Here is a 25,496-nt window from a genome sequence, read left to right on the forward strand (position 1 = left end):
CCTCGTAAACAAAGAGAAAATGTCAAAAACAAATCTTTGTATTGGCAGCCAAATATAAATACATAAAGAAAGAAAGAAAGAAAGAAAGAAAAAGAGAAAGAAAGAAAGAAAAAAAGAATAGAATAAAAGCCACACGAAGCAGCTACTAAGCGATTGTAGCTGTGAGGTTAGCAGCTGTTATTGCTAAAGTCCTAAAATTGAGAAAAAAGTTAAATGTTTGATGGTAAAGTCAAATCAAATGAATTTTTGGTTTATGTACATAAAAATACACATATTTACCTTAGAGAAAATAATAAAATCGGTTAGAAATGTTTGCTAAAAAACATCTTAAAGATTTGATTTTAAAAAGCTCCCACAAACCAGTAAGTGAGCTAGCAATCAGTGAAGCGGAGACTACACACGTTTTAGGGTCCTGTGTTCATAACACACATTAACCCTTTTATTCTGTGTGAGAGAAATGTCAATTACAAGATAAAATATTTCCTGAAAATAAACCAATTTACGTACATTATTTGGACAAGGATTAAAAAAAAAAAATTTAACACAGCAAAAATAATGCTTATCATTTTATGTGGTTTTGGAGATCAAACAAATGAAGGGTTGGGGAACAACATACGTCAGGATTCTGGGTACATACAGTAGGACCCTAGAACTGGGGAACATAGGGCTCTGGTATGATAGGACCCTTTCTCCTTCAACCTGGGAACATAGGACTTATTCCCTGTAGAGTTAGCAACTATAAGTCTAAATGTTCTGATAAAGCAAAAATTAAATAATCACTATTTCAGTTTATAAAATGTTCATTTTAAACACTAGAATGGATTTGGGTCATTTTATTTCAGTTATTGTTGGCTATAAGGATGCCCTAATTCCCTTAAATTCATTTAGCAGAATTTATTTTAAAAATTGTTTCAGTTTATGTAAATCAAACTCTTTATACACTACCCGGGAAAAATAAATATATATAAAAAAATAATAAATAAATAAATAAATAAATAAATAAAAGATCGCACACACTTATAATTCCTGGGACCACCTTTTGCTTTGATTGCAGCCATGACATCCTTTTGATAATCCTATATAATTAAATTTAGTTTTATTTATATAGCACAATTAACAATGATCATTGTGACTTTTGCAATGTTACATCATTTATTTCCGTCCAGAGTCAGATGAATTTTTCTGCAAGATTTCTCTTGTATTGATGATGGGAGGGTCAGAAGGCTGCATAGCTTTCTCCAGCACGTCCCAAAAATTCTTAGGGGGGTTAAGGTCTAGACTCTGTGGTGGCCCATCCATGTGTGAAAATGATGTCTCATGCTCCATGAACTACTCTTTGAGCCTGATGAATCCTCATACATCATCATCTTGGAATATGCTCATGGCGTCAGGGAAGAAAAAAATCCATTGATTAAAAAATTTAGTGGACCTTCACTAAATTCAGGTAGTCTATTCTTAGCCAGATAACGTTGCTGAACCTAGACCTGCCCAACAGAAGCAACCCCAGATCATAACCCTGCCTCCACAGCCGTGTATAGTAGGCATCCCTCCATCCGCCTCTCTTCTTACCCTGATCTCTGGAACAGACTGGACTCATTAGACCACATGACCTTTTTTTCCATTGCTCCACAGTCCATTATTATGCTCCCTAGCAAACTGGAGCCTTTTTTCTGATTAGTCTCACTGATACAGTAAGTGGTTTTCTTAAGGCTACACAGCTGTTTAGTCCCAATTTCTTTAGTTCTCTTTGCATTGTGTGTGTGTGTGTGTGTGGAAATGCTCTTACTTTCAGTATAAAAAAAAGTTTTCAAGTGATCAATGCTCATTCAGGATGTTTTTCCAACCACATTTCTTCCTCGAAGATGTTGGTTCACCACTGCCCTTCCAGGTTTTAATAATGCGTTTTTCAGTTCTTCACCTAATTTGAGTAATTTCAGCAATCTTCCTCGTTCTTTTCTTTTCTTGATGCAATAATTTTACCCTTCTGAAACAGAGCCATGACCACAGGATATGTCTTCTGACATGGTTATTTAAGAAAGGTGAAGCTATTCAAAGCATCAGTTGGGTTAAATAACTTTTTAACAGCTGAACCATAGTAATCACTGCGGTAATTGCAGTCCAATGGAAGGCTCTTAATTATTTGCTTAGTTAAATCCAGGTGGTTTTTTTTGGCAGGGTTGTATGTATTCTATTTTTTCCCCCTTTCTTTTAAAATATATACTGGTTTCTCCTTTATTTCTGCATTACAGCATAGAAGCTAACCAAGTAGGCTAATGAAATCTTAGTACTGATCATTCACATGTGCCAGTGGTGGTATATTGTGCTACAGTGAGTCAGCACAAAGGCAAATCTATTTTCAATCATTTAATGAGTCGAACTGCTCGGTGGAAAGTAAGTGAAGTTTTCAACAGTTTCCATTAGCTACTGTATGTATTAGTAGCCTTAGACTTTCAGCGCCAAAGGAAAACAGAAGAAGAACTTTAGACACTTGAGGTAAATGAAAAATGTGTACAAATGTGTTTTTTTCTTCTTCTCCAAACCATTTCCTCTAACTGAATAATTCCCATTTATAAATAGGGAATTTCGAATGACCCGAGACCACAAAGCACAGGAAAGCCAAAAATCAAGATGGAACCAGCACATGTGCCAAAGCCATATAAAACGATTAAGCAGACACAGGCTTTAAACGTGAATCATTCAAATTTCATGTTTTACAAGTGCAAATCATGCTGTAATCACATCATGATGTTTAAGGCTGCAGGTTGTAAGATTTAAGAGTATTGTTTAAATTGCACACACATCTTATGTTGCACAAACTGCTTTTTTTTTTTTCCAAGGTAGCTTTGATTGCAAGGTTGAATAAACACATTTTCTGAGGTTTTATACTTAGCTCGAGCCCAGCGTTCAGCATATCTGGGATTTGATCCTGGGTGGCCATTGTGTCGAACGACAAAAACAGAGAGCTCTTTAATCCTGTAAATTTGCCCTAACGGTGCCTTGCCAACTTTTAATGCTGTGCTTACACCTAATTGTAAACATTTCAACACGTCCTGAGTTGTCTCCTGAGAGTTCTTGAAATGAAACCCTCCTACACACTGATCCTAATTTTTTGGGGGGTGATGTTACAATGTGATATACAAACTCTGTACATACAAGGAGCTTAAGGTCAACCAGGCATGGGACAATTGCAGCCTTCCTCTGCTACGTCACTCCCCGTGGGCCTAAAATAACACGACGGATGAAGCACACATCATAGTGGGCCTTCAGACCTGTCCGCTATCCAAACAGACCAATTCGAGCATGAGACATTAAAGAGACAAACCTCTATTCTCCTACAGCATTTATTCATCTCCCTGCTTTCCAAAGCCATGTGTGTCTTGCTGTGGTCATGACTAAACTTCATTTCCCAAAACCTCAACTTTCCAGGAAATTACAAACACTGTACATTTATCATGGTTTTGGACAAAACTATGCACTTAACATGGGACTGGCAGACTATTCTGACATTTGCACGCATCCTTCTGCATAGGAGTGTGCTTGTTGCTTTCAAGTTTAAAGGGTTTTGCATTGAAAAAATTCAAATATTTGCAAAAATAATTGGCCAGAAATTACTTACTGCTTGATGCCAGGATCAGGAAGGTTCTAGGAAATCTACCATAAAAACAAAAACACAAAAACAAAACGGGAAAAACAAGGAGGCATGCACCAAAACAAAACCGCCTCTGAATTTTTTTCAAATGTGAGTACTCATCTTCTATACGACTTTATCCTATATTCAGGTACGCGGGGACCTGGAGATCTTTCCCAGGAGACTTAGGGCACGAGGCAGGGTATACCCTGGATAGGGTGCCAATCCATCGCAGGGCACACACACATATACACACACTCAATTAGCCTAACCTGCATATCTTCGGACTGTGGTGGGAAACCGGAGTACCCGGAGGAAACCCACCAAGCACGGGGAGAACATGCAAACTCCATGCACACAGAGATGGGAATCGAACCCAGACCCTGGAGGTGCAAGGCCACAGTGTTTGCTTGCACCACTACACCCCTGTGCCGCCTGCTAAATGTGATGAATATTCATTTAAATTTATTCGAATCAATTCAGTTTTATTTGTATAGTGCTTTTAAAATGAACATCTTTTAAAGATTTACAGAAATATCTCGAGCCCCTCCTCCCATTTCATAATATTCAATAAAAACAGACAATGTCCATTAATTTAAAGAAATGGGAATACATGTTTTACTGCGACAGCCTGCACGGTGCCTAAAATACAATTTAGAAATTGGTCGTACACCCTTATTTAACAACCTCAGCAGCAACCTCCATTCCCCTCTCGTCTGTTTCAACAACTCAGCATTCAGCGTCAGCAGTGTACTAATCTCTGGCCTGATCGTATGTCATCATCTACACCTGTTTCTCACTGGTTCATGCCTTCCGTTAGATGTTTTTATGCTTGAATGATTCATAATTCACTGTGTGGCTTAACAAACCAAAACAATTCCTCTGAAACTGCTCAGGTACAGGGACTGGACTGAAAATTATGAGACTGGAGAGAATAAGCCTGCAGAACTATTCCTCAAGACTACATTAAAAACACAAGAAGGTCTGGCTCTCTGTAAACAAAATATGAAGAAATGCTGGAAGACGGGCGATTTTATATATACAGCCCCTCTGACAATAGTATAGCTACAAATCAGCTATAAATACAGGGTTTATGTTTACGCTCGCATTCTAATGATACATTATCATTTTTTAATAATAACAGCTCAGGGACTTGTACAGCAGACGGTTAGCAAAAACAGATGCAAAACTATGCGTAATGCTTCATATGGTGAGGGTTCTGTACGGAGAGGTTTATTTCACATCTTTTAGAAGGAGACTCCCCTGTTTGTGTTTTGTAGCAGTGAAAAGTGAATTTTGTGTTTTCCCTCTAATGTTTTTGTCTCATATGTGTTTTACTATTATTTAAGAGAAAGAATAAAATGAGGCATGTGAACGAGAGACAGTTTGAGCAGCACAACATGAAATGTAACTAAACACAAAGCGTACTGTTTTTTTATTGAATATGTAATTATGCATGGGCAAATAATATATTAAATAAATGTAGAATTTTAAGATTTTCTCTTTTTTTTTTGTATGTACACAAAAATCCACAAGTTTGGATTTATTTGGATTTAAACATTTTTCTGATTATTTTTTTTTTTAACTATGAAATAGCGCATATGGCATTGCATAATTAAATACCAACAAAAACAACAGTCAATAATTATTTAAAGAAAGAACATTTCCAGAACAGCTGACCTCCTTGCCTTAAAATAATAACTGGTAATAATACCAGTATATGGTTTCTGTGCCTGGCTTGAAGACACACACTCACATACACACACACACACACACACACACACTAACCATCCAACCGTCCATGTCCAGCACATGGAATGCTTGAGCTGGCTAGGTTAGAAAAGAGAATAACCACACACCAAATACAGGGAACACTGTGCACGGCTCTCATGTCCAGCCAGTATGCGGTGGGAGTTCTCACGCTATGTATTTGGCGAGCCGCAAGTGGTTTACCAATTATACAAAATATCAATATGTTTTACGTGACAGATTCGTCACAGGAGCTGCCACTGCAGCTGTGGTTTAAAATGTGAGTAGTTCTCAATTTTGAACACACACATGAATGTGATCAGATTGCCTCTTATTTTCAATACTCTGTAAATTGGAGTTATTACAAAACTGTAGATCGCTCCAGTGTTATCTCTAACATGGTATCCGTGACCTTACAGCTGTAACTCTTGTTTTCTTATTGGGAAAGATGGCAAGCGCAGTCAGATCAGAGGCCAGTTAGTGATTAGGCTTACTGAGATGTTGGGGAGATATTGACCCAAGCCAACATTATTTATTGGGATTTAAAAGAAAATCATTTAAATCATTATAGTACTGCTGTCAGCTGGTATTATTTAACGAATTAGACAAAATGAACAAATTACAAACTTCAGCACTGAGCACTGTGTGTTTAACATTAACAAGTAACTACGACAACTATTAATGTTTTATTGAATCCTACACACGGTAAGCCTAATGAGCTATACTTAACCAAAGTACAATTACATTTAACGACTATAACACAAGCACCACCTTAATGAATAACAGTGAACAGGGTGTTGGCTAAACAGAAAAATGTGAAATTAGCCTGAAAAGCAAGTTTTAATTTTAAGAAATTGGCATTAAATTATTTGAAATTGTTTTGAGATTTCTGAGTAACTTCTCATAAAATGTGGTTTCGTCTTGAATCCGAATTAAATGTAAGATGAAATTCCCATCTTCAAAACAGAGACAAAATGTTGCCACTGATTTCTAATAGTTTCCAGAGTGTTCCTGGACAACAATCCTCTGGAATTTTAATTTTTAAATTTTTTTGTGGAAGTATACAGTATATTTTAAAAGTTTTACAGACAGTTTGCACCATTAGTGCTGTTAAAGAAAATTATAAGAGTTATTTGAAACTTTTACCAGAATATAAACAGTATAAATTAGTTAAAAAACATTTTAAATAAAAAAATGTTTGTCTAGTATAAAGACTTGGAAAAACATTAGACCAAGTTAGACCAATTAATGATTAATGATGAAATGAAAAATTGCTAACAAAAATGTTATCAGTAAAAAAAAAAAAAACAGTTTGTTTTGCATAATACTTCTCAGTAGTCCACTTCGGTTTTAAAGGGGCCTTTTTTTTAGTATATTCTATTATTTTATATTTATTTTGAAATTATTAATTTATCTCACATAAGTTTGTTGGAATTGTGGCACTAAATCCACATGAACTCCAAAAAAAAAAAAAAAAAGTACAGACCATAATATATGTATGTAAAATTAACCCGGAAATTAAAAGGTTCACAAAAGTTTCTATTCAAGTGTATACCTGAAATACCTAGGACCTGGAATTAGGTATTAAACATGATATTATTTTGCCACCCAGAAGGCAATTTTAAAGAGCATTGCACCATGCTTTGCTTTACAGTACACTTCTGACACCAGCGTTGGCCGCTGATCAAGACGGTCAATACGGGCTTATTGCTTGTGGAATATTTTCCTCATTTTGGCTGCCATTTCAGCTGGCTTTGCACACTGTCTTTGCACCAGCGCCACTGTTATCAGTCGAGCTCCAGTTTGCACATGCTGACCCTGGATGAGAGAACTTTAGCCATTTGGGAAACATTTTTTTAAAAAGCTTGGTTTATTAAAGGGTAGTCGATTCACACTCTAGTCATGCTGGGAGAATGGTAACCAAAAGTAGTATTTTATAATAAATATAATAAAACAATGAAAAATTATAATAAAACAATGACTGAGAATGGTTGAAGATATGACAACATGATCATATTTGGATTATAAAGACATTCATAATATACAATACATTATTCTCCGGATTTGGATCATACATAAAAAACACAATTTTTTACATGATGTAAAGCATTTACATCCATTGACTGTGCTGTATGATAATACTGTATATTTAACAAAGTAAAATAAAAAGCAAACTCTTTTTTAATTTTATATATAACAGCTGAAACATTGATAAAATGTTTATATATATATATATATATATATATATATATATATATATATATATATATATATAAACATTTTATCAATTCTATATACAATTGATAAACTATATATAAATATAGACATTTTATCATACATAACTGATAAAAAGTATATATTGTTCTTAAATAATTATCAATTTTAAGCATTGTGGTATAACAGGAATTAAACACTGCAGTATGTAGTGTTAAAAATATGGTAAATTTTGCTAAGCTAATATGACACATTAAAAACACATATTAAATATGATGTGGCCCGGGTTCTGTGATGCTGAATAATATTTTGTAAACTGAAATTTCAGCACTACCACAAGGCCATTGTTTCACCATATGTTCCTCAGCTACTTTAAATAAAATAAATGAAAACACATTTTAACTTTGCTAAATAAAGACAGAATGTGTAACCTTTGTAACCTAACACTTTGTAGTGAATAGTTAGTTAAAGTTCGAGGAAGGACATAGGAAGTCTTTTTCATGTGCCAATCACCTGACTAATACAATACATCGATTAGATTTACAGGTCAGCGCACAGACTGACCGGGCCATGTAGGTCTTGTTCCGTGATGCCAGGCTGTGTCTTATCTGTGGCCTTTCTCTTGTCCTGAATGCACTTTCTGTGCCCATGGCAGGTATTACATTCCCGCTGGCCAAGTGCGAGTCGGTATACGGCGCACCATAAAGGAGTTCATGTCTCAGCAGAGAGGGAAGAGAAGGGTTCGTCGCGATAACACAGGAGCCGCGCAGTCTGAACGCTGCCGTTCTAATTTTTCCCCCAGAACAAAGAGGCGAGTGTTAGATTTCCCAGTCACTCTCACTCCCATTGTGGAAGTGAGAAAGCCGACCAGGCCGGCGGACATGATACGCTGTTGTTCTCAGCCTTGAAAACAATAGACCACCTTGTGTGGAGTCCTGCCACAGGTCAGTGCAGCAAGGCCAACTTCAAAACCAGTTTCCTTTCTTTACGACCTTTCTTCCCTTTTGTCGCCTGAAAACTGTCGAGGTTGGCATGACATGAAGACCTCGGCAGCCTTGAGATAACGCTCATCTTGGACGCTCTGAGTAGGTGTCCGTGCTGAGTCTTTATGAGCTCAGACGTGTCTCAGGTGGGATCAGGATGCGCTTTAGGCCTATTTGGGTGACAAAACATCACAGTACAGCGTAGCTGGGGGATCTACAGCGATACAGTGACAATCAAGTGAAGTCAAACATCACAAATACGTCTTGAATAAAAATTGAGCCATTAAAAAAATGTTGATATAAACTTTTACAGTTATAATGCAGCTCTGTTATAAGTCTTATTGTTTGGAAGTTCGCCATTAAAATTAAAATATAGATATATATTATACTGTATAATTGCTCATGTAGTTAAAAGTTTATTTCATGTGATTTGTGAGCAAAAATATTTATTTATCTTATGTCAATACATGTCAATTCAAACCTTTGATGCCAGGAAAAAAATCCACAAATAAATAAAAAACACATTTAAAATTTAAACTGCATGTCTTATTTGCAAAATAAGAATTATGTGTAAAGTTTTTTCTAATTAAAAATGAATTTTACCAAAAAGACATTTACCATTTTTTTAAAGTACAGTTGAAAACTGTGTAACATATGCAAAAGAAAAAAATCATATGTCAAATTAATGTGTAAAAATCACATGAAAATGGATCATGTAACAATTATGTAAATTAGTATACCAATCACAAGTGAAATAAATTAGTCACGCAGAAAAAAAATCATCTATAAATAAAAGAACCATGTAAAAGTGCCCCATGTAAAAGAAATTACTAATCTGGTGATATATGTACAGTAGAAAAAAACTATATGTGAAAGCAATTTAATTATTCAATTCTATTCAATTCAATTTTATTTGTATAGCTTTTAACAAATGCCATTGTCCCAAAGCAGCTTTACACAATCAAAAGAATTATTTAAGTTTGTATGAAATTTTATGTAATGGTCACGAGCATAATTTTTTTAATTTATCCAAAAAAGCAGTATAAGGATTATAAATGGATAAGGAATCGTATAAGGAAGTAAGATGTGAAAAGAAGGTGTAAAAAGGTGTAAGAAACCTCACATGCACACAGGTGGCACAAAAAATGCATGTGAATGTTAAATGAAATATTAAAAATTTAAGTAGGACATAATTCATATTTGTCTTTCTTGACAGAATTTTGTAGTCCAAAAGTGAATAAAACCATATGTAGTTAAGCTTTATACAAACTTCATTTCAAAATCTTTTTCATTTGACATTTATTAATTAAATGTCCTTTCTCGTTCTTTTTGTATTTCTAGCAAATTTCATTTTAATAATATATAATTATATTAAAAATAAATCATTTTCTAAACTGTTATAAATAATTTTATGACATTATTAATATTTTCTATCTATCTATCTATCTATTATCTGTGTATAATACAAAGATAATACATACATACTGTAAATAAAATAAAAAAAATGTGCAAGTGTTTTTAAAGAAGACGGTAAATCCCTGAATTATGGTGGGATAACAACTAAAAGATGGTGGAATAACATTCAGCGAGTGAACCGCCTGATCCTTGAAAATCAATACATAACTTGTCATCACCCTGAAGAGACGCATCTGTCTGTGGGAACTGTACACACAAACATTGCTGGGAGTTATTGCAACATCTCCCGTACGGTCCTGACATCGCTCCAAGACAGAATCTTTGGGCCGTTGAAGGAGTTCCTGGGAGGCCAGTGTGTCAGACATGAAGCAGGCAGTTCGATCATTGCTCCAGTGTGCTGAGAAAACATTCTACCTTGATGGTGTCCAAACACTAGTGAAACACTGGGATAAGTGCAATAGTGTAGCAGCGGGTTATATAGAGAAATAAAGGAAGTCTTTTACTCATTCTGTTTTTTTTTTTGTTTTGTTTTTTCAGATAATTAAAAGTGGTTTAACTTGTACATTCTTCGTATTTTGCAATAATAATAAACATACAGTAATGACTATCAATGACATATCTGTAATTGTATAGCATGTTGAGTGAAAGTGCACGATTACTTTTTTGTGAATAATTACTTAAAAAAAGGTTAATTAAATGGGAATTGACTGAATAGGTAAATATTGATTTTACCTCTGGCTCATGACCAGAGAGACGACTGCACTGCGCTGTGCTCTCACTCTTCTGCTCTCCCTCTGAACTGTGTCACACTGTCCAAGAGCTGGTGAATATTAGACTGAGTAGAGAAAGATGCAAATAGCTGAAAAATGGATCAGGCTCCCAAAACCCTTACTAAATAATAGTGTGTGTGCGTGCGTGCGTGTGTGTGTTGTGTTTCTTCCTTTTTTACCACTGGAATGTCTGCTGTTAAACCTCCTTAGACCTTTAGGGTAAGAGCAGGCACTGCGAGCATGTGGCATGTGTCTTTGAAGGAAAAGGAATGCTCAGGCTCATTTTTTATTATTATTATTTATTTATTTCAGTATGTTTCACTGTCTAGTCGGTATTATATAATCTGCAGGTTTAATTCTCAGCATGATCTTATGCAACACATTCCATTAAATAAATACGAACAGGCTACGATTTTTGTGAATCTTGACACATTTCGCGATACGATTGCTGCAAAGACAGGACAGACATGTCAGCACAGGTTAATTCACAAACGCTGTTTTTACGGCATGTCAACGCCATGCACAGATGCGCTCTGTGGATTAGCTGGAGTGCATGTAAGGTTTATACCCTGCTGAAGAAGCACCTGGGATGAGCATGTGTTGAAAAGTCACAGCTCGGGCCTCTCAACGCATTTAGGCGGAGATCTGGCACGGTTTTTGTTTTTTTTTACTCAACTGCACAATGGGAACGAGAACATGCTGTGAAATCCAGGTCCATTTGGAACAGAGGGATGTGATCATTGTAAAGATGAGAAATAACTGACTACAATCCAGTATGTGCAACATAGCTACAGACTTCTTTCACCCAAATACCTTGACTGGAGTGTTTGTTATGGGTCCAATAAATAGCCAAGAATTAAATATTCTGCATTGGCTTGTAAAATCTGTGATTTATTTATTTTTCCTCTTTCATTTGGTCATTCTTACATTTAAATGGATCCGAGTGTAAGAAATGTTGAGAATGCTTGGTCTAGAAATGAACACCTATTTTTATTTTTTTTCCATCTGCTCCTCAGGGAATTCTGACTAACCTTGCTTGTTCCCAAACTGATACCGAGTGAGTTCTAACAAATCCCATCTGCTTCTGTGGCGCAAAAGAAATGATTAACAATCTCACCCTCAAGATTCAAAGGAACAATTCTGACCAACCCAGACTATTTCCAAAGGATTTCTCAGAACTTCTGGTTATTTCCAAAAGAAATCTGAAGTATCCTGCTTGCCTTGTACTGATCCTAACCGATCTTGCCCACATCCAATTAAATTCTCACCTTTTCCCAATGGAATTCTGACTTTCACTTTTCAATTTAGACATTCACTTCTGAAAGGAATTCTGACCAGCGCCACCTGCTTCTTACCAAATTTTTACCAATATTATAGGCTCTCTTATGAATCCTCGCCATCCTCCTGTCCAATCTCAATCAGTCCCTAATGAATTCTGTCAAATCTTATAAGTCCTAAGGGAACTCTGTCCAATCTTACCCTTTCCTAAAAAAATTCTGTCCAATTTTACTTGTTCTAATGTAATTTTTTCCAATTTTGACTACTTTCGCTAATTAGTCAATTGTAATCTACCCTGTCTGTCGAATTTCACCCATTACTGGAGTAATTCTGTCCAATTTTACCAGTCCCGGAGTATTTCTGTCCAATCTTACTTAGTCTTAAAGCAATTCTTTTCAATTTCACCAGTCCTGAAATAATTCTGTCCAGTTTCATGTGTCATGAAAGAGTTCGGTCCAATCTTACAGATTTTTAAAGTAATTTTGTTTAATTTCACCATTTCATAGAGGAATTTTGTAATTCTGTCCAAAATCACTAGCCCTGAAATAATTCTGTCCAGTTTTACGTGTCATGAATGAATTTAGTCCAATTTCACCCAATACTTAAAAAATCCTGTCCAATCTCACCCATTCTTAGAGTAATTCTGTCCAATTGCACCAGTCCTGAAATATTTCTGTCCAGTTTACCGTGTCATTGAAAAGTTCTGTTAAATTTCACTAGTCCTGAAAAAATTCCTGTCCTATTTCATCCATTACTAAAGTGCTGTAATTTTGTCTAATCCCACCAATTCCTAAAGGAATTTTGTCCAATTTCACCAGTCCTGAAATCATTTTGTCCAGTTTCATGTGTCATAAAAGAATTCAGTCCAATTTCATCAATTCCTTAAGGAAACCTGTCTAATCTCACCCATTATTACAGGAATTCTGTAATTCTGCCCAATCTCACCTATTCCAACAGAAATTCTGTCCAATCCCTCTAGTCCTGATGGAAATTTGTCCAATCTCACCCACTCCTAAATGATTCCTCTCCCAGCCATCGCTGAATTTTTTGTGACCCTTCAGACCAACTTCTGCAGAATGTTTAATAAAACATAAGTATCGGATTTCGCAGTTTTATTTTATTTTTTTCTGCTCCCTAAAAGCCTATTTCCTAAAATATATGCAAATTAGCTATTTAGTCTCACTAAGTTCCCATGATAATCAACATGGTGAGCTGCATATCTGACGGCCCACAAGAAAGTGAAAAAGAAAACTGTGACTGTTTTTGTTCCCTCACCTGGGATTCCAGTCCTGATGCACATCTTTAATGTGGCAAGGAAAGCAATAATGCACTGTTTTTTTTTCCCCCGAAAGGTCCCAAAGAGAACTAGATAGCTTTCATTTGTGAAGTGATGAGAGCAGTAATTACCTCTGCACCTTGGCTCAACCACTCTTATCCTTACACAGCAAGGCAGCTCAGAGAGATGTACAAGCAAATGTTTATTTAGGCTCTAATGAAATTGGTTAGACCTTTTCAAGTTGCCTATTTAGTCATCTGTTTAACTATTTCATTCCACGTAATATAGCTATCTTGATAGAATGACAATAAATAAAAGTGAATTTTACGTTTGCAATCTTTATGATCCTCAGTGGATTTACACTGCTTGGGAAAATTATTGTCTTTCACAAAGGAAAGTGAAGAAGTGAACAATTACATAAAGAACCATTTTACACCAGAAAGTATATTGCTGTACCATCAACTACAGTATATAGTCAGACATAAATTACTTAAAATTCTTAGTGCATCATATCAAGTTGAACAGTAGAAATCAGAGCTATTTTTAATAGGGAAAGTAAGAGCATTTCCATACACACACCATATGATGAGAATTTACCAGATTGGGACTAAACAGCAGTGTGTCTATTAAAAATGTAAAATAAAAACACGTCAGAAAAAAGGTTTCAGCTTGCTAGAGACATTGGAGTGATGTGGCCTAAAGGGTTCTGATTGATCCTATTCCAGAGTGATGGGCGTGTCAGGGTAAAAAGGGAAGCACATGAAGCAGTGCACCCATCATGCATAGTGTCCACTGTACACATCTGGAGGCAGTGTTATGATCTGGGGTTGCTTCAGGTGCTTCGGCTCCGCAACGTTATGTAGCAATAAAATACAGTCATCAGATGACCTGAATTTTTCTTCCCAAAAGACATGGACATATTTGAGGTGTTAAAGATTGGTTCTGGGAGCATGAGGAATCATTTGTAAACATAAACTGGACACTACATCAAAGTTAAAGGTGATGGAATGAAATATTATTCATATTCATATCAAAAATATTGTTCATATCAAAAATATTAGAAAAAGTAGTATCAGCTCAAATATGCACATTCTTGCAGGAAAACAACATCCTAGAAGAATTTCAGTCAGGTTTCAGGCCCCATCATAGTACAGAAACTGCACTAGTTAAGATTGCAAACGACTTGTTTTTAGCTTCAGACCAAGGCTGCATCTCAATACTAGTCTTACTTGATCTAAGTGCTGCATTCGACACCATAGATCATAATATTCTCATAGACCGCCTACAAAATCATATAGGTATTCAGGGGCAGGCATTAAAATGGTTTAGATCATACCTGTCTGATCGATACCATTTTGTAGATCTAAATGGAGTACCGTCTGATGTAATGCCAGTGAAATATGGGGTCCCACAAGGGTCAGTTTTAGGACCTCTCCTGTTCTCAATTTACATGCTTCCCCTGGGAAACATCATTAGAAGGCATGGGATTAGTTTCCATTGTTATGCTGATGATACCCAATTATACATCTCAACAAAACCAGATGAAATACCCAAGTTGTCTAGATTAACAGAGTGTGTCCAGGACATAAAAGATTGGATGACCAAAAACTTTCTTTTACTAAATTCAGATAAGACAGAGATATTGCTCATCGGCCCAAAAACCAGCACACAACAGCTTTCACAATTCAGCCTGCGTTTAGAAGGATGTACTGTTACTACTAGCTCAACAGTAAAAGACCTGGGCGTGATATTAGACAGTAACTTGTCTTTTGAAAATCATATTTCCAATATCACAAAAACAGCCTTTTTCCATCTTAGAAATATTGCCAAACTTAGGAGTATCCTATCCGTATCTGATGCAGAAAAACTAGTTCATGCATTCATGACCTCCAGACTGGACTATTGTAATGCATTACTAGGTGGTTGTCCTGCATCCTTAATAAACAAGCTACAGTTAGTCCAAAATGCAGCCGCCAGGGTTCTCACTAGATCCAGAAAATATGATCATATAACCCCAATATTATCGTCCCTGCACTGGCTACCTGTTCAATTTAGAATTAATTACAAAATAGTACTACTTACATACAAGGCTTTAAATGGTTTAGCTCCCTCATACCTAACCAGTCTTTTGATACGCTATAATCCACCACGTCCCTTAAGATCACAAAACTCCGGACTTCTGGTAATTCCCAGAATTTTAAAATCTACAAAAGGGGGCAGGGCATTTTCATATTTGGCTCCAAAGCTTTGGAATAGCCTTCCAGACACTGTTCGGGGAGCAGACACGGTTTCCCAATTCAAAAGTAGGCTCAAGACGCATCTCTTTAATCTGGCATACGCGTAACTCATCCCATAACCTCATACTCCAGTACACCTATCCTGAATGGCAACTACGCTAATTCTCTCCATCTTTTCTGTATTTTTCTACCCATCCTGAGACATCTGGAGATTGTGCCAGCTTCAGTAGACAAAGGCCAACCCTGCGAGGTTTCTAAGGCATCTTGAGAAGGACCTGCTCCAGCTAGATTCTGCTTTATGATGGCTGGAGCTACACATCCTGCTCCTGTGCTTCCAGTGATCTGACCCCATCTGCCCTCTGCACCTCCTGCTGAACTGAATCTACACAACTTCTGATATATTGAACTTTCACCTGCACAACACACTTGATGTTATTTCTATCTGTTATCACCCAGATGAGGATGGGTTCCCTGTTGAGTCTGGTTCCTCTCAAGGTTTCTTCCTATTGCCATCTCAGGGAGTTTTTCCTTGCCACTGTCGCCGTCACCCTTGGCTTGCTCATCAGAGACATTTCATTCATCATTCATTCATTTCATTATTATCTAGACACATTTTTCTCACACATACACACTTCCAAATATTTTCTTTTCTTTCTTTTCTAAAAAAAAAAAAAAAAAATCTTTAATTTTTTTTTTGTGAAGCTGCTTTGGGACAATGACCATTGTTAAAAGCGCTATATAAATAAAATTGAAATTGAAAATTGAAATATTAGCGTGTGCGTCATTTTTTTTTGGGGGGGGAGGGGCCGAGACTCTAAACAAATAAATAAACAAAGATCAGCACAAGAGGATTACTTTTACCGTTTAGCTTTAATAGTGAAGCAAAGAGTATGCTGCAAAATAAATTAGATATAAAACATAACAAGCACATTTTGTACAACAATGCATCATGTCACCTCATCTTAGAGATCTATACATAAAAAGTCACCATGTTCAGAATCCAAAAAGCTTCCTTCAACATAACTTGGTTTGTTTTGTCAGTCGTTTTCTTTCACAAAATGTTCATCTTTTATCTTGGTGCATGGTGTAATGAAGGGTTTCTATGAAGGCTGTAAGATCATGGCTTTAAACGCCTGGACCATAACATTGCATGAAACTTGTACATTTATGAAATATTGAGAAAAAATTAAAATTGGATTAAACATCAGACTGGATTAGATGATATGTTTAGTTGGCTGTGTATTGGTGCTAACTGGGCGAATACCACAGTTGAGCTAGACGTTATGCGGAATTGTTCTGAAAGCTATTAAAATGTTGGATCTTTGGTATACTATGTATAAAGTTCCAAATGTACATTATATTCTTGTGTGGCTGATATAGGAATGTTGGTTTAGTGCAAATCCTGATCACTTTTTATCAACATTCATAATTTATAGGTAATAATAATAAGAAAATAATAATAGTTTGGCTCCAGTAGCTGGCCCAACTATTCTTCTTCAAGTATCTTTTTCCCCAGACAAAAAAAAAAAAGAAATACAACCAACTATTTTTTTTTGTTGTTGTTGGAAAAGGGTTGACAAAAGAACACATAAAAACATGAATTGACAAAATGAACATCCAATAACACCAGTTGCATAGTTCGTTTTTTTTTTTTTCTCGGATTCATATTCCGAGATTCTTCTTTTTATTGCAGCGCAGAGAACACGGAAACAACATTTCATCCTGACCATGCACCTGTTCCCTCATATTTCCGCTTTCCCTTCAAATAACAAAAATATATTACGCCTCTTTCTTTTTTTTTATACATTTATATGAAAGTGCCACAGAGATCACTCAAATCAAGAGTCCTGAATAGAACAGTTCGTGAACAGAGCATGTTCAAGTCAAAAACAATGACAGTTCGAGAAATGTTTGTGGGCCAGCCTAGGCTGCTAATCCACCAATCATGTGCTTTGACCTTGGCTAAGCAGTTTTAAAACAGTTCCACAATGTTTGTGGTTGAGTTTTTTTTTTATTTTGTATTCATTTTTATGAACAGCCACATTCTTCTACGATCATGTTCTGGATGTCCTTCTTGATGATCTTTTGCTCTTCGTTGTAATAAAGCATGGACATGGCACGGAGGCGGGTGGGAACGCAGCATGACCGGATGCCTACAAATGGGCTGTAACCGCGCATGCGGTAGTGGTTGATGACGGTGGAGTGGAAGGAAAGCGCCGAACTCGCCATGTTAGCAGCGTGGCCTGGGCACTCACCCTCACAGTAGTTGGCATGGTAACCTGATGGCGCGATGATCCAGTCATTCCAGCCGATGTCCCTGAAGTTGACGTAGAAGTGGCGCTTGCAGCACGCACGCATGTTTGCTTCGCACTCAAGACCACGTTTGCTTCGTCGGTGTTGCCGCTCCTCAGCTGGACGTAGCACCAGCATCAGGAAAGGCCGGTGTGATTGCGAGTGCTCCTTGCCTTTTCCCTCACCGAGGACTGGCACTGCACCCACCTCAGAGCACAGCGGGCATGACACACGAAGCCGCAGCTCTCCACCACCCCTGTCCAGCAGGGCCTGCACACTGCCTCCAACGGACAAGGTGTGCCAACCACTACGCCGAGCATCCACCATCTTCTGGGACACCAACACCTCATCATGGGGGCCTGGATTGGACTCTGTGCTGACACTCAGGGTCTGCAGGAGTTGTAGGGAAACTTTACCCTTCGTGTGGGTTCCCTTTGCCAGTTTAAGGAAGATCCACAAATTGGCCTGCTCCACCACGGACTCTGCGGCACTCTCCTTAGAGATGTCGAACTTCACCATGTCGGGAGCATCAACTGCCAAAGACAAAAGAGAAAGAAATTAGGTGGGTGTACAGTAGAACGTAAAGTAAAATTGGTCATCAGTAGCATCCTTTAATCACATTTTCAATCATAAACTGTTTTAAAATGACTTTCCTGCTTTCCTGCTTTCTATTCCCAAGATACAAATTTAGGCAAGTTGATTTACAAGAAAATTGTGCAAATAGTTTGGTGTTTGTTTGTCATATTGGAGTGCTAGCAACAGCTGAGAGGGATCAGGATCCCAGGCCAGTCTGAACATCACCATCAGAATGCAAACGCTCGCTCAGAGAGACAGAGCTGTTCTCCACCATCTGCAACCCTTCGTCAACACCTAGTCCTTCTCCATAAAAACATTTCCTGCTGCTAAAATCCTGGCACTCCGATTGTGTATATAAAGCGTGTCGTGTTATGACAAGGGCCTTCCCAATAACTCGCACATGACCGCGTAAGTGTGTAAGCCTGTTCCGATTCAGTTATAACACATGATTTATTGATTTGTGATCCGAGACACAGCCTCTCTTACGGCGCTCTCAAGTACAAAGAGTGAGTTTGTCTTCATTCCAGCTGTTTAGTCAACACATCTGCTTAAGATATATGATGTGTTACCTAATATCAGAAAGGAAAGCCCACTTGATATCGAAACCGCCCGAAGTTTTGACCCTTTCAGGGTTGTTTGTATTTTCTTTCACCTTGTCATCTGATATTCCCGTGAAGAAAGGCGCTCTATGAAGCTAAGAAATAATTTCCCAGGCTTTTTTTTATTACTATTATTGTTATTATTTCTTCCTACGGGCTATCCAGGCACTTTTTAACTTTTAACAATAGCACAGCGATGATGCTATTCCCATCATAGAATATGTCCTGATAAACTGCTATTTATTGTACATTCGTAACTTTGTGCCCAATTCACCCCGAGGTCAACAAGCCGAGCTGACCTGTATCTTCTCTAAACTCTCCGAAGGTTTCTCGCTAAGTCTGAAATCTTAGACGGCTCTTCAGATCCAACATCAGAAGCTGTTTTCTTTTTTCTTTTTTTTAAACAAAGCAGAGCAGTGATACTTCTCATATCCGTGGCGGATAACAATGTCAAACACACTGCTTAGTGAAAGATCGAGTGTCATGGTGATAGAGGAGCGACTTTGCTAAGCTTTGAATTTCCTTCAAACTCCGCATGACTGATGGGGCGGCCTCCTTTTGATTTAACTCTTAAATGCGTTAGCGAGGAACACAGCTCAGAAACATTATCGGTTCTCTCTGATTCTGATTCGCAAAATCATGAGGTCGTGAGATTTATAATGCATAAAAACAAAAAAAATGGTTGAAACTTACTGTATGTTTACAAAACCATCAGTCATTCTTTTTGTATTTAAGCTTGACTGGAAAACACTCAAAGCATTATGTAGCTCAATTTAGCTCAATACTTTTTGTTTATACAAGTACACGTCAGTAACACATCTGTCGAAAGCAAAGTTTCCTGCATTGAGGCAAACTCTATGATAAGTTTAATTTCCTTGATTTAAAGCTGTTGTGTGTAAGTGAGATATAGGGTTAATGTTTAGGGTTAGGGTTAGAGCCTGTAATGTCTTTTGTTTGTAAAAGAAAAAAAATAGTGGGTGAGGTTAAATTTATAAGGAATAAAACACTTTTCATAACTTAGTTAATGTCAGCGTTGTCTTCTTTACATATTCCACACTCAAATCCGCCTAAGTGTTATCTCCTAAATCCACAATGACGTTAATCAATACAGGAAAGCATTTTGTCATTTTTTATTTAAGGTCAATGACATGCTTTATCTTTTCTATCAGAGGTAACTACCGAGTAAAAGGATGGCACATGGATACTACAGCAACGTTATTGACGCAAGTTTATCGACTCTGGTTCCTGTTTGAACAATCGGGACTGCAAGCAAGCTGGACTTTAATTCCTCATTTACAGGGACCTGTTCTGTTTGCTCTGACAGATTTTGGCGGTTGTGCTTATATATGCTCTCTCTCAGCTCCGCTGTAACCTTTTACTGGCAGTGACAGAGGTCACATGCGAATCTCTGCACGTAAACACAGGGTCACGCCCCCTGAAATGTCCACTAAACATACAGAGCTGTAGAGCGGTCATGTTGTGCTTATCGTTAAGCTCCCCTGCTGTGCCCGGTTTATCTGTGGAGCGTGCCATCATGCTGAGCTGCTGGGATCTTTATTAAACAGTCAATCATGGATGTGCTTACGGGAACAAAATAGAGAGAGCACTGAAACTGAAGAATCTGATTAAAACTTTTAAGCTCCGCGGTTGCTCGATTCCAGTCAAGGTGTATTCCTGCTTCACACCCAGCGTTCCTGAGTTTATCCCAACCCTGAGCATACTGAAAATTAATGACTAAATTGAAATTTGTTTCAAATTTTTCCAAAAAGGTTCGTTCTATTTCTGCATCGCCAGTTTCAATGGGCAAGAGGGCAAGTGAGGAAATCCTGGAGCTGACCCATCATTGGCTCTGAAACACATACTATCTCTCACTTAGCCTCTCTCTCCCTCTCTGCCCCGCTTTGTCTATCATCTTCTCCATGAATGAGCAGGCGGCTTGAATGGAATGGTTTTGATTGGAGAGGCGTCGTAGGGTGCTGCAGGAAATCACAACAGCTGTAAATAAAGCTCCCTCGACACAAAGACGCCGCTTCAGAATCCCTGATTTGGGCACGCCACAATCTCGTTAATGATGTCTTCGGCTCATTTGGGAGAACTAAGGATGAGCCTCTCTCTCTCTCTCTCTCTCTCCTTCCTTTTTCTTTCAGTAAGCACTGAAAGAATCCCCTTCACCACTTCCCCAGGCTCGGCTGATCCCCGAGCAATTATCGGGACGTGTATTTTGATGAATGGAGTAATTACGTACAGCTAACAACCTTGCGTGTTTGTATGGACACATAGCGGCCACCCCACATGCCCTATTACCAGGAGTATCGTTAACGCCCTCTGATCTCATAAAGATGTCGAGGGCTCCATTTTTTTTTTCTCAATCTCAGGTCCGTTTAAAAAGGCGGCTATTTATATCCACAGGCTCTTACGTAAGCTCGCTCGCTTTCGCATACACTAATATGCAATTAATCAACACATAGGGAGCACTAATAGACATGCAAAGAGGGCAAATGTATACAGTAGGGCTCTGTGCACTAAAAATAGACCCCACTTGTTATCTTTAGAAACATTCTTCCAGAGAAACATTACCTCACTCCTCATGAAAAAAGGATTCCATCAGGTCGGTGGGTTAACTTCTTTATTGCGGGAATAGCAGCGTGTGTAACGGTGGCATACTGATTTGTGGCTCTGTGACATTGTTATAAATAAGTCATGAGGAACCAATTAAAAACAGGATGCCTTCGGAGCGCCGGTCGTCCCACACCAACCGTGCAGGAGCCGCTGAGGCTCTTAACGATTCCCGCACTGTTTTGTGCAAGCCTGCACGCTTTCTTTAATGACCGGGTTCCTCTCGTTACGCTGAAGGCAGCGATGACATCCTCCTGTCTGCGAGCTACGCTGTGATTACAGGAGCAATGTCACAAATCAGAGAGCGCCTCGAGCGAGCAGAGCGGCAGCTCCACAGCAGGTAGAGACAGCCTCAGAGAAATCTTAACTACAGGTCTGCGTGCAAAAGCAGTCAAATGGGTCTTTAAACTCGGGCATAAATATAGTCACAAGCTCACTCTGATCCTCAATGGTGAGCGCTTCTTGTTTTTCTACCCGTGATGATAAAAGTTGCAACCTCCCGACTAAAGCAGGTGGGTTTTCTGAATCTATCTAATCAAAGTTTGACTTCTTTTAGTTAGGAATAACTTCTAGACATAAATCTTGAAAAAGTCCCATCCATTAATTTACAGCCAACACTGATAGTGGATTTACAAATGGAGTTTCATACAAAACCCAAGATCAATAGCTGCTCAGAAGACAGAAGTATTGTCAGTAGCACAGCACACCATTCCTGTTTCCTAGCTGGAAGTTCCACAGCTGGAGAGCATGTGTTTATTTCCATGTAGCATTCTGGCCGGTCTCTCTCTCTCCCACTCTCTCATCCTTATTGCTGGTAGAGAAAGTAGACCTTGCACTCCAGTTATTTGCTTAATGGAGCTTTGCTCATTTTAGTTGATGGTTAATAATGTGATATTTTCTAGATAACTGACTATATTTCTTGCTATTTCCCTCAAACCCACTTTTTTACTCACCAGGCTCTGCGAAGGTAATGATTTCAGATGGCTGCTCATCTCCATGTCCTCCAAACTCCTCTGCTTCATCCTCGATCTCCACTGTGCCATCCTGTGCAACACGTCCCACGTGCAGCTTACGCAGGGCGTTAAGCAGGGCGGCGCGGGGCACCGGATGGCTAATGTTGGGCGGTGCGCTCAGGTGCAGCATGTTCAGGATGTGCCTCTTCACCGCCTCAACCATGCCAGGCTCTGAATCCCTGTTTAGCTGGCTGAGGGCACAGGATGGACACGGACTCACCACAGCACCCTCCTCCTGCTGCTCAGCCCCCCGAGACCCTGCCTGTCTCTCGCTCTCTAGAGGAGTCGTGCCTTGCATGCCCGAGGGCGTTGGAGAACAGCGTCCGGACAGGCAGCCGGAGAGGAGCAGTGCCAGAGCCATCAGCAAGGCGAGTGAGGGCATTGTGGGCACCGCCGCGTCTCACGATCTGATGCCAGCTAGAGTGGGCCGCCCGGCCACCCTCAGGAAAAATAAGTGAGCGTGGAATGAAAGCTAAAATAATCCTGATCTGAAAGGTGTGAACATGCTGGAAAACAGTAAGCTGTCGTCAAGGTCCTGGAGTTTCCAACCCTGTGGATTTAGTCCTCGTCCTGGGTATGGGTCGGTCCTGATGAGCTTAGAGAGACCCGAGATGACAGAGAGCTCTGGAGAGGAGAAACCTGACAGAGTGCAGCTCGTTACACCGGAGCTGAATGGTTTTGTAGAAAGTGGGCAGGGTTAGACAGTTCTCTGACTCTTTCCCTCTCTTTCTCCCTCTCTCTCTCTTTGCCTGTGTCTCCACTGTGTGTACCCTCTTGCTTTCTCTCTCTGTAATTATACCTTCCTCCCCCTTCTTTCCTCCCTCTCAGTTTATTACTATCTTCCTCACTACTTCTGAGTCACTAACTTCTACTTTCCTTTTTTGCTTTCTCTCTCTCTCTCTCTCTCTCTCTTTATCTGCAACTCCCCCAGTAATATGTGTAACAGTTTTTTTTTTCTTCCCTGGCAGAAAGATCCTAACACTCGCTCACGCATGCCTTCACCGTCACACTTTTCTCATGCCTGTACATCTCTTTTTCTTGATCCATCTGCTGCTGTCCTGCTTGGTGTTTTAACTCTGTCCCGGGATGCAGCGTTAGGGAGAGCGGCAAAGGCTCAGGATAGCTATTGCAGTGCACACAGACTCATTCATGCTCCGTCTCTCTCTTTCTCTCTCTCTCTCTCTTACTCGTATGCGCACACACAAGCACAGCTTGGGCATTTCCTCTACCGCTGGGGGTGTTCTCTGCACCGAATTAACTACTCTGCAGGACGTTATCATAGGCCACATGGCCCAAACCTCCAGTTTGCTACATATTTAACATTTAATCATTAAACCGAGAGTCTGACTGCTCGCAGGAGTGATGCAAACATATGTCATGTCACCTGTTGGACTTTGTTAAAAATAGCTCGGCTATTTATCCTAGCCCGTTGCTCTCACAGGCAGAACCGAAATCTCTCGTATTTATCAGAAACAGACCTGAAGTAAAAGAGAGTGCATCTGATGAGATGATGCTGGAACAAAGCAGAAACATGACACCTGTGACAGGTTCCACCTGCGCCAAACATAGCTTTGCTCGCAACAGGAGGTGTGAGAGTGACACCGCACAACTCCCTCTTGTGGTACATCCCCTGTAACACCATTTCATTCCATTGTGACATGAAAAAATTTAAAGACTCTCAAAAAAAAAAAGGTTTGCACATTTCAATTTAAACATTTTTGATCATACTCAAAACGCTCTGATATCACATGGCCTTCATGTCCTTGTCTTCACAGCAGCTGCAATAAAAACAAAACGTGCATCAGTCTGGCCTGATCGCTCCGTCTCACTTTCCTTCAAGACAACGCCAGATAGGAATACTTTTCCAGAAGTCTTTAGACACCAGATGTGAGGAAAACAATTGCATCGGTCATGGGCTGTAAACATCTGATGGACCGAGAGTGAGAAATCAGAGCACATTCTACAACCAGAACTGGACATGAACTTAGAAATTTGCACCTTGTAAATTTGAACAAAAAGCCATATGCCAGAAGGGGGATAACCACACAGCCTAAAACGGACAGTATGTAATTATATCGTAGTGATATATCTGAATTTACGAATGGGAAGTCATCTGGTAGAAGTTGGTGAGAATGAAATTCTGCATGGAGCTTTTTCCCCCAGAAGCAAGAATGCATACTATAGATACTGATACCAAATAAGTAACATGACAGGACATGTAGCTCTGTTGATGTTGGTTATTGCGGTGTGCTGCTAGAAATGGCATGTTCTGTAAAATTATTTTTCTTACAGGAAAACGCATTGGAAAAAGTTCCCTTATGAAGGGGAGTGGTGCCTCAGGTGGCTTAGGCTCCAGATTGTTGATCTGGGTATTAGAGGATCAAGCACTGCCATAGGTGGGATGCTACACCCCCTTAACTACCCAACCACTGCATGTAGTACCAGTTAGAAAAATGGGAGGGATGCATCAGAAATGGCGTTCGGCATGAATCTTGTGCCAAGTTGTGTGCGGATCAGATGGTCCGCTGTGGCTACCCCTTGACGGGAACAGCCGAAAGGTTTAAATTGAATTACCACCGCTTTGAATTCATGTAATCTGTTTAATAGTGTGCAAACGTCCATGTGAAATAGTATCGAGTGATAATAAATTATGATTTCGGAGAATTGTAATAAAAACGACTATGACTAAATGGGCATAATGAAGGAATGATCCCTTCCTTAGAAGACAGTACTGTGTCATTTTTTTCTTTTCTAATATAAAAGCTTTGATCTCCATCCATGAATCATTCTGATTGAGCAACTTTACCCTGTCGTTCAGATTTTTAGCTCTACAATGCTACAACTGGAGG

At 38.8% G+C, this 25,496-nt stretch overlaps 1 protein-coding gene across 1 annotated transcript; it reads right to left on the minus strand.

The window, feature by feature from the left end:
- Positions 1–16,452: 16,452 nt before the first annotated feature.
- Positions 16,453–23,273, minus strand: inhbab (inhibin subunit beta Ab). The gene is made up of 2 exons (XM_053486759.1): positions 22,588–23,273; positions 16,453–18,376 (listed from the first exon to the last, which is right to left on the minus strand). The coding sequence occupies exons 1-2, from the start codon at positions 23,027–23,029 to the stop codon at positions 17,580–17,582; spliced, it is 1,239 nt and encodes a 412-aa protein (XP_053342734.1). The 5' UTR covers positions 23,030–23,273; the 3' UTR covers positions 16,453–17,579.
- Between the last annotated feature and the right edge of the window lie 2,223 nt (positions 23,274–25,496).

The sequence above is a fragment of the Clarias gariepinus genome, chromosome 25 (genome assembly GCF_024256425.1).
Source record: "Clarias gariepinus isolate MV-2021 ecotype Netherlands chromosome 25, CGAR_prim_01v2, whole genome shotgun sequence".
Classification (NCBI taxonomy): domain Eukaryota; kingdom Metazoa; phylum Chordata; class Actinopteri; order Siluriformes; family Clariidae; genus Clarias; species Clarias gariepinus.

Excerpts from the sequence above, each read along its gene's own strand:
- inhbab (XM_053486759.1), bottom strand. The coding sequence starts at position 23,029 with ATGCCCTCACTCGCCTTGCTGATGGCTCTGGCACTGCTCCTCTCCGGC. Across the intron at positions 18,377-22,587 it reads CATTACCTTCGCAGAGCCTG|TTGATGCTCCCGACATGGTG; the intron begins GTGAGTAAAAAA and ends TGTCTTTGGCAG.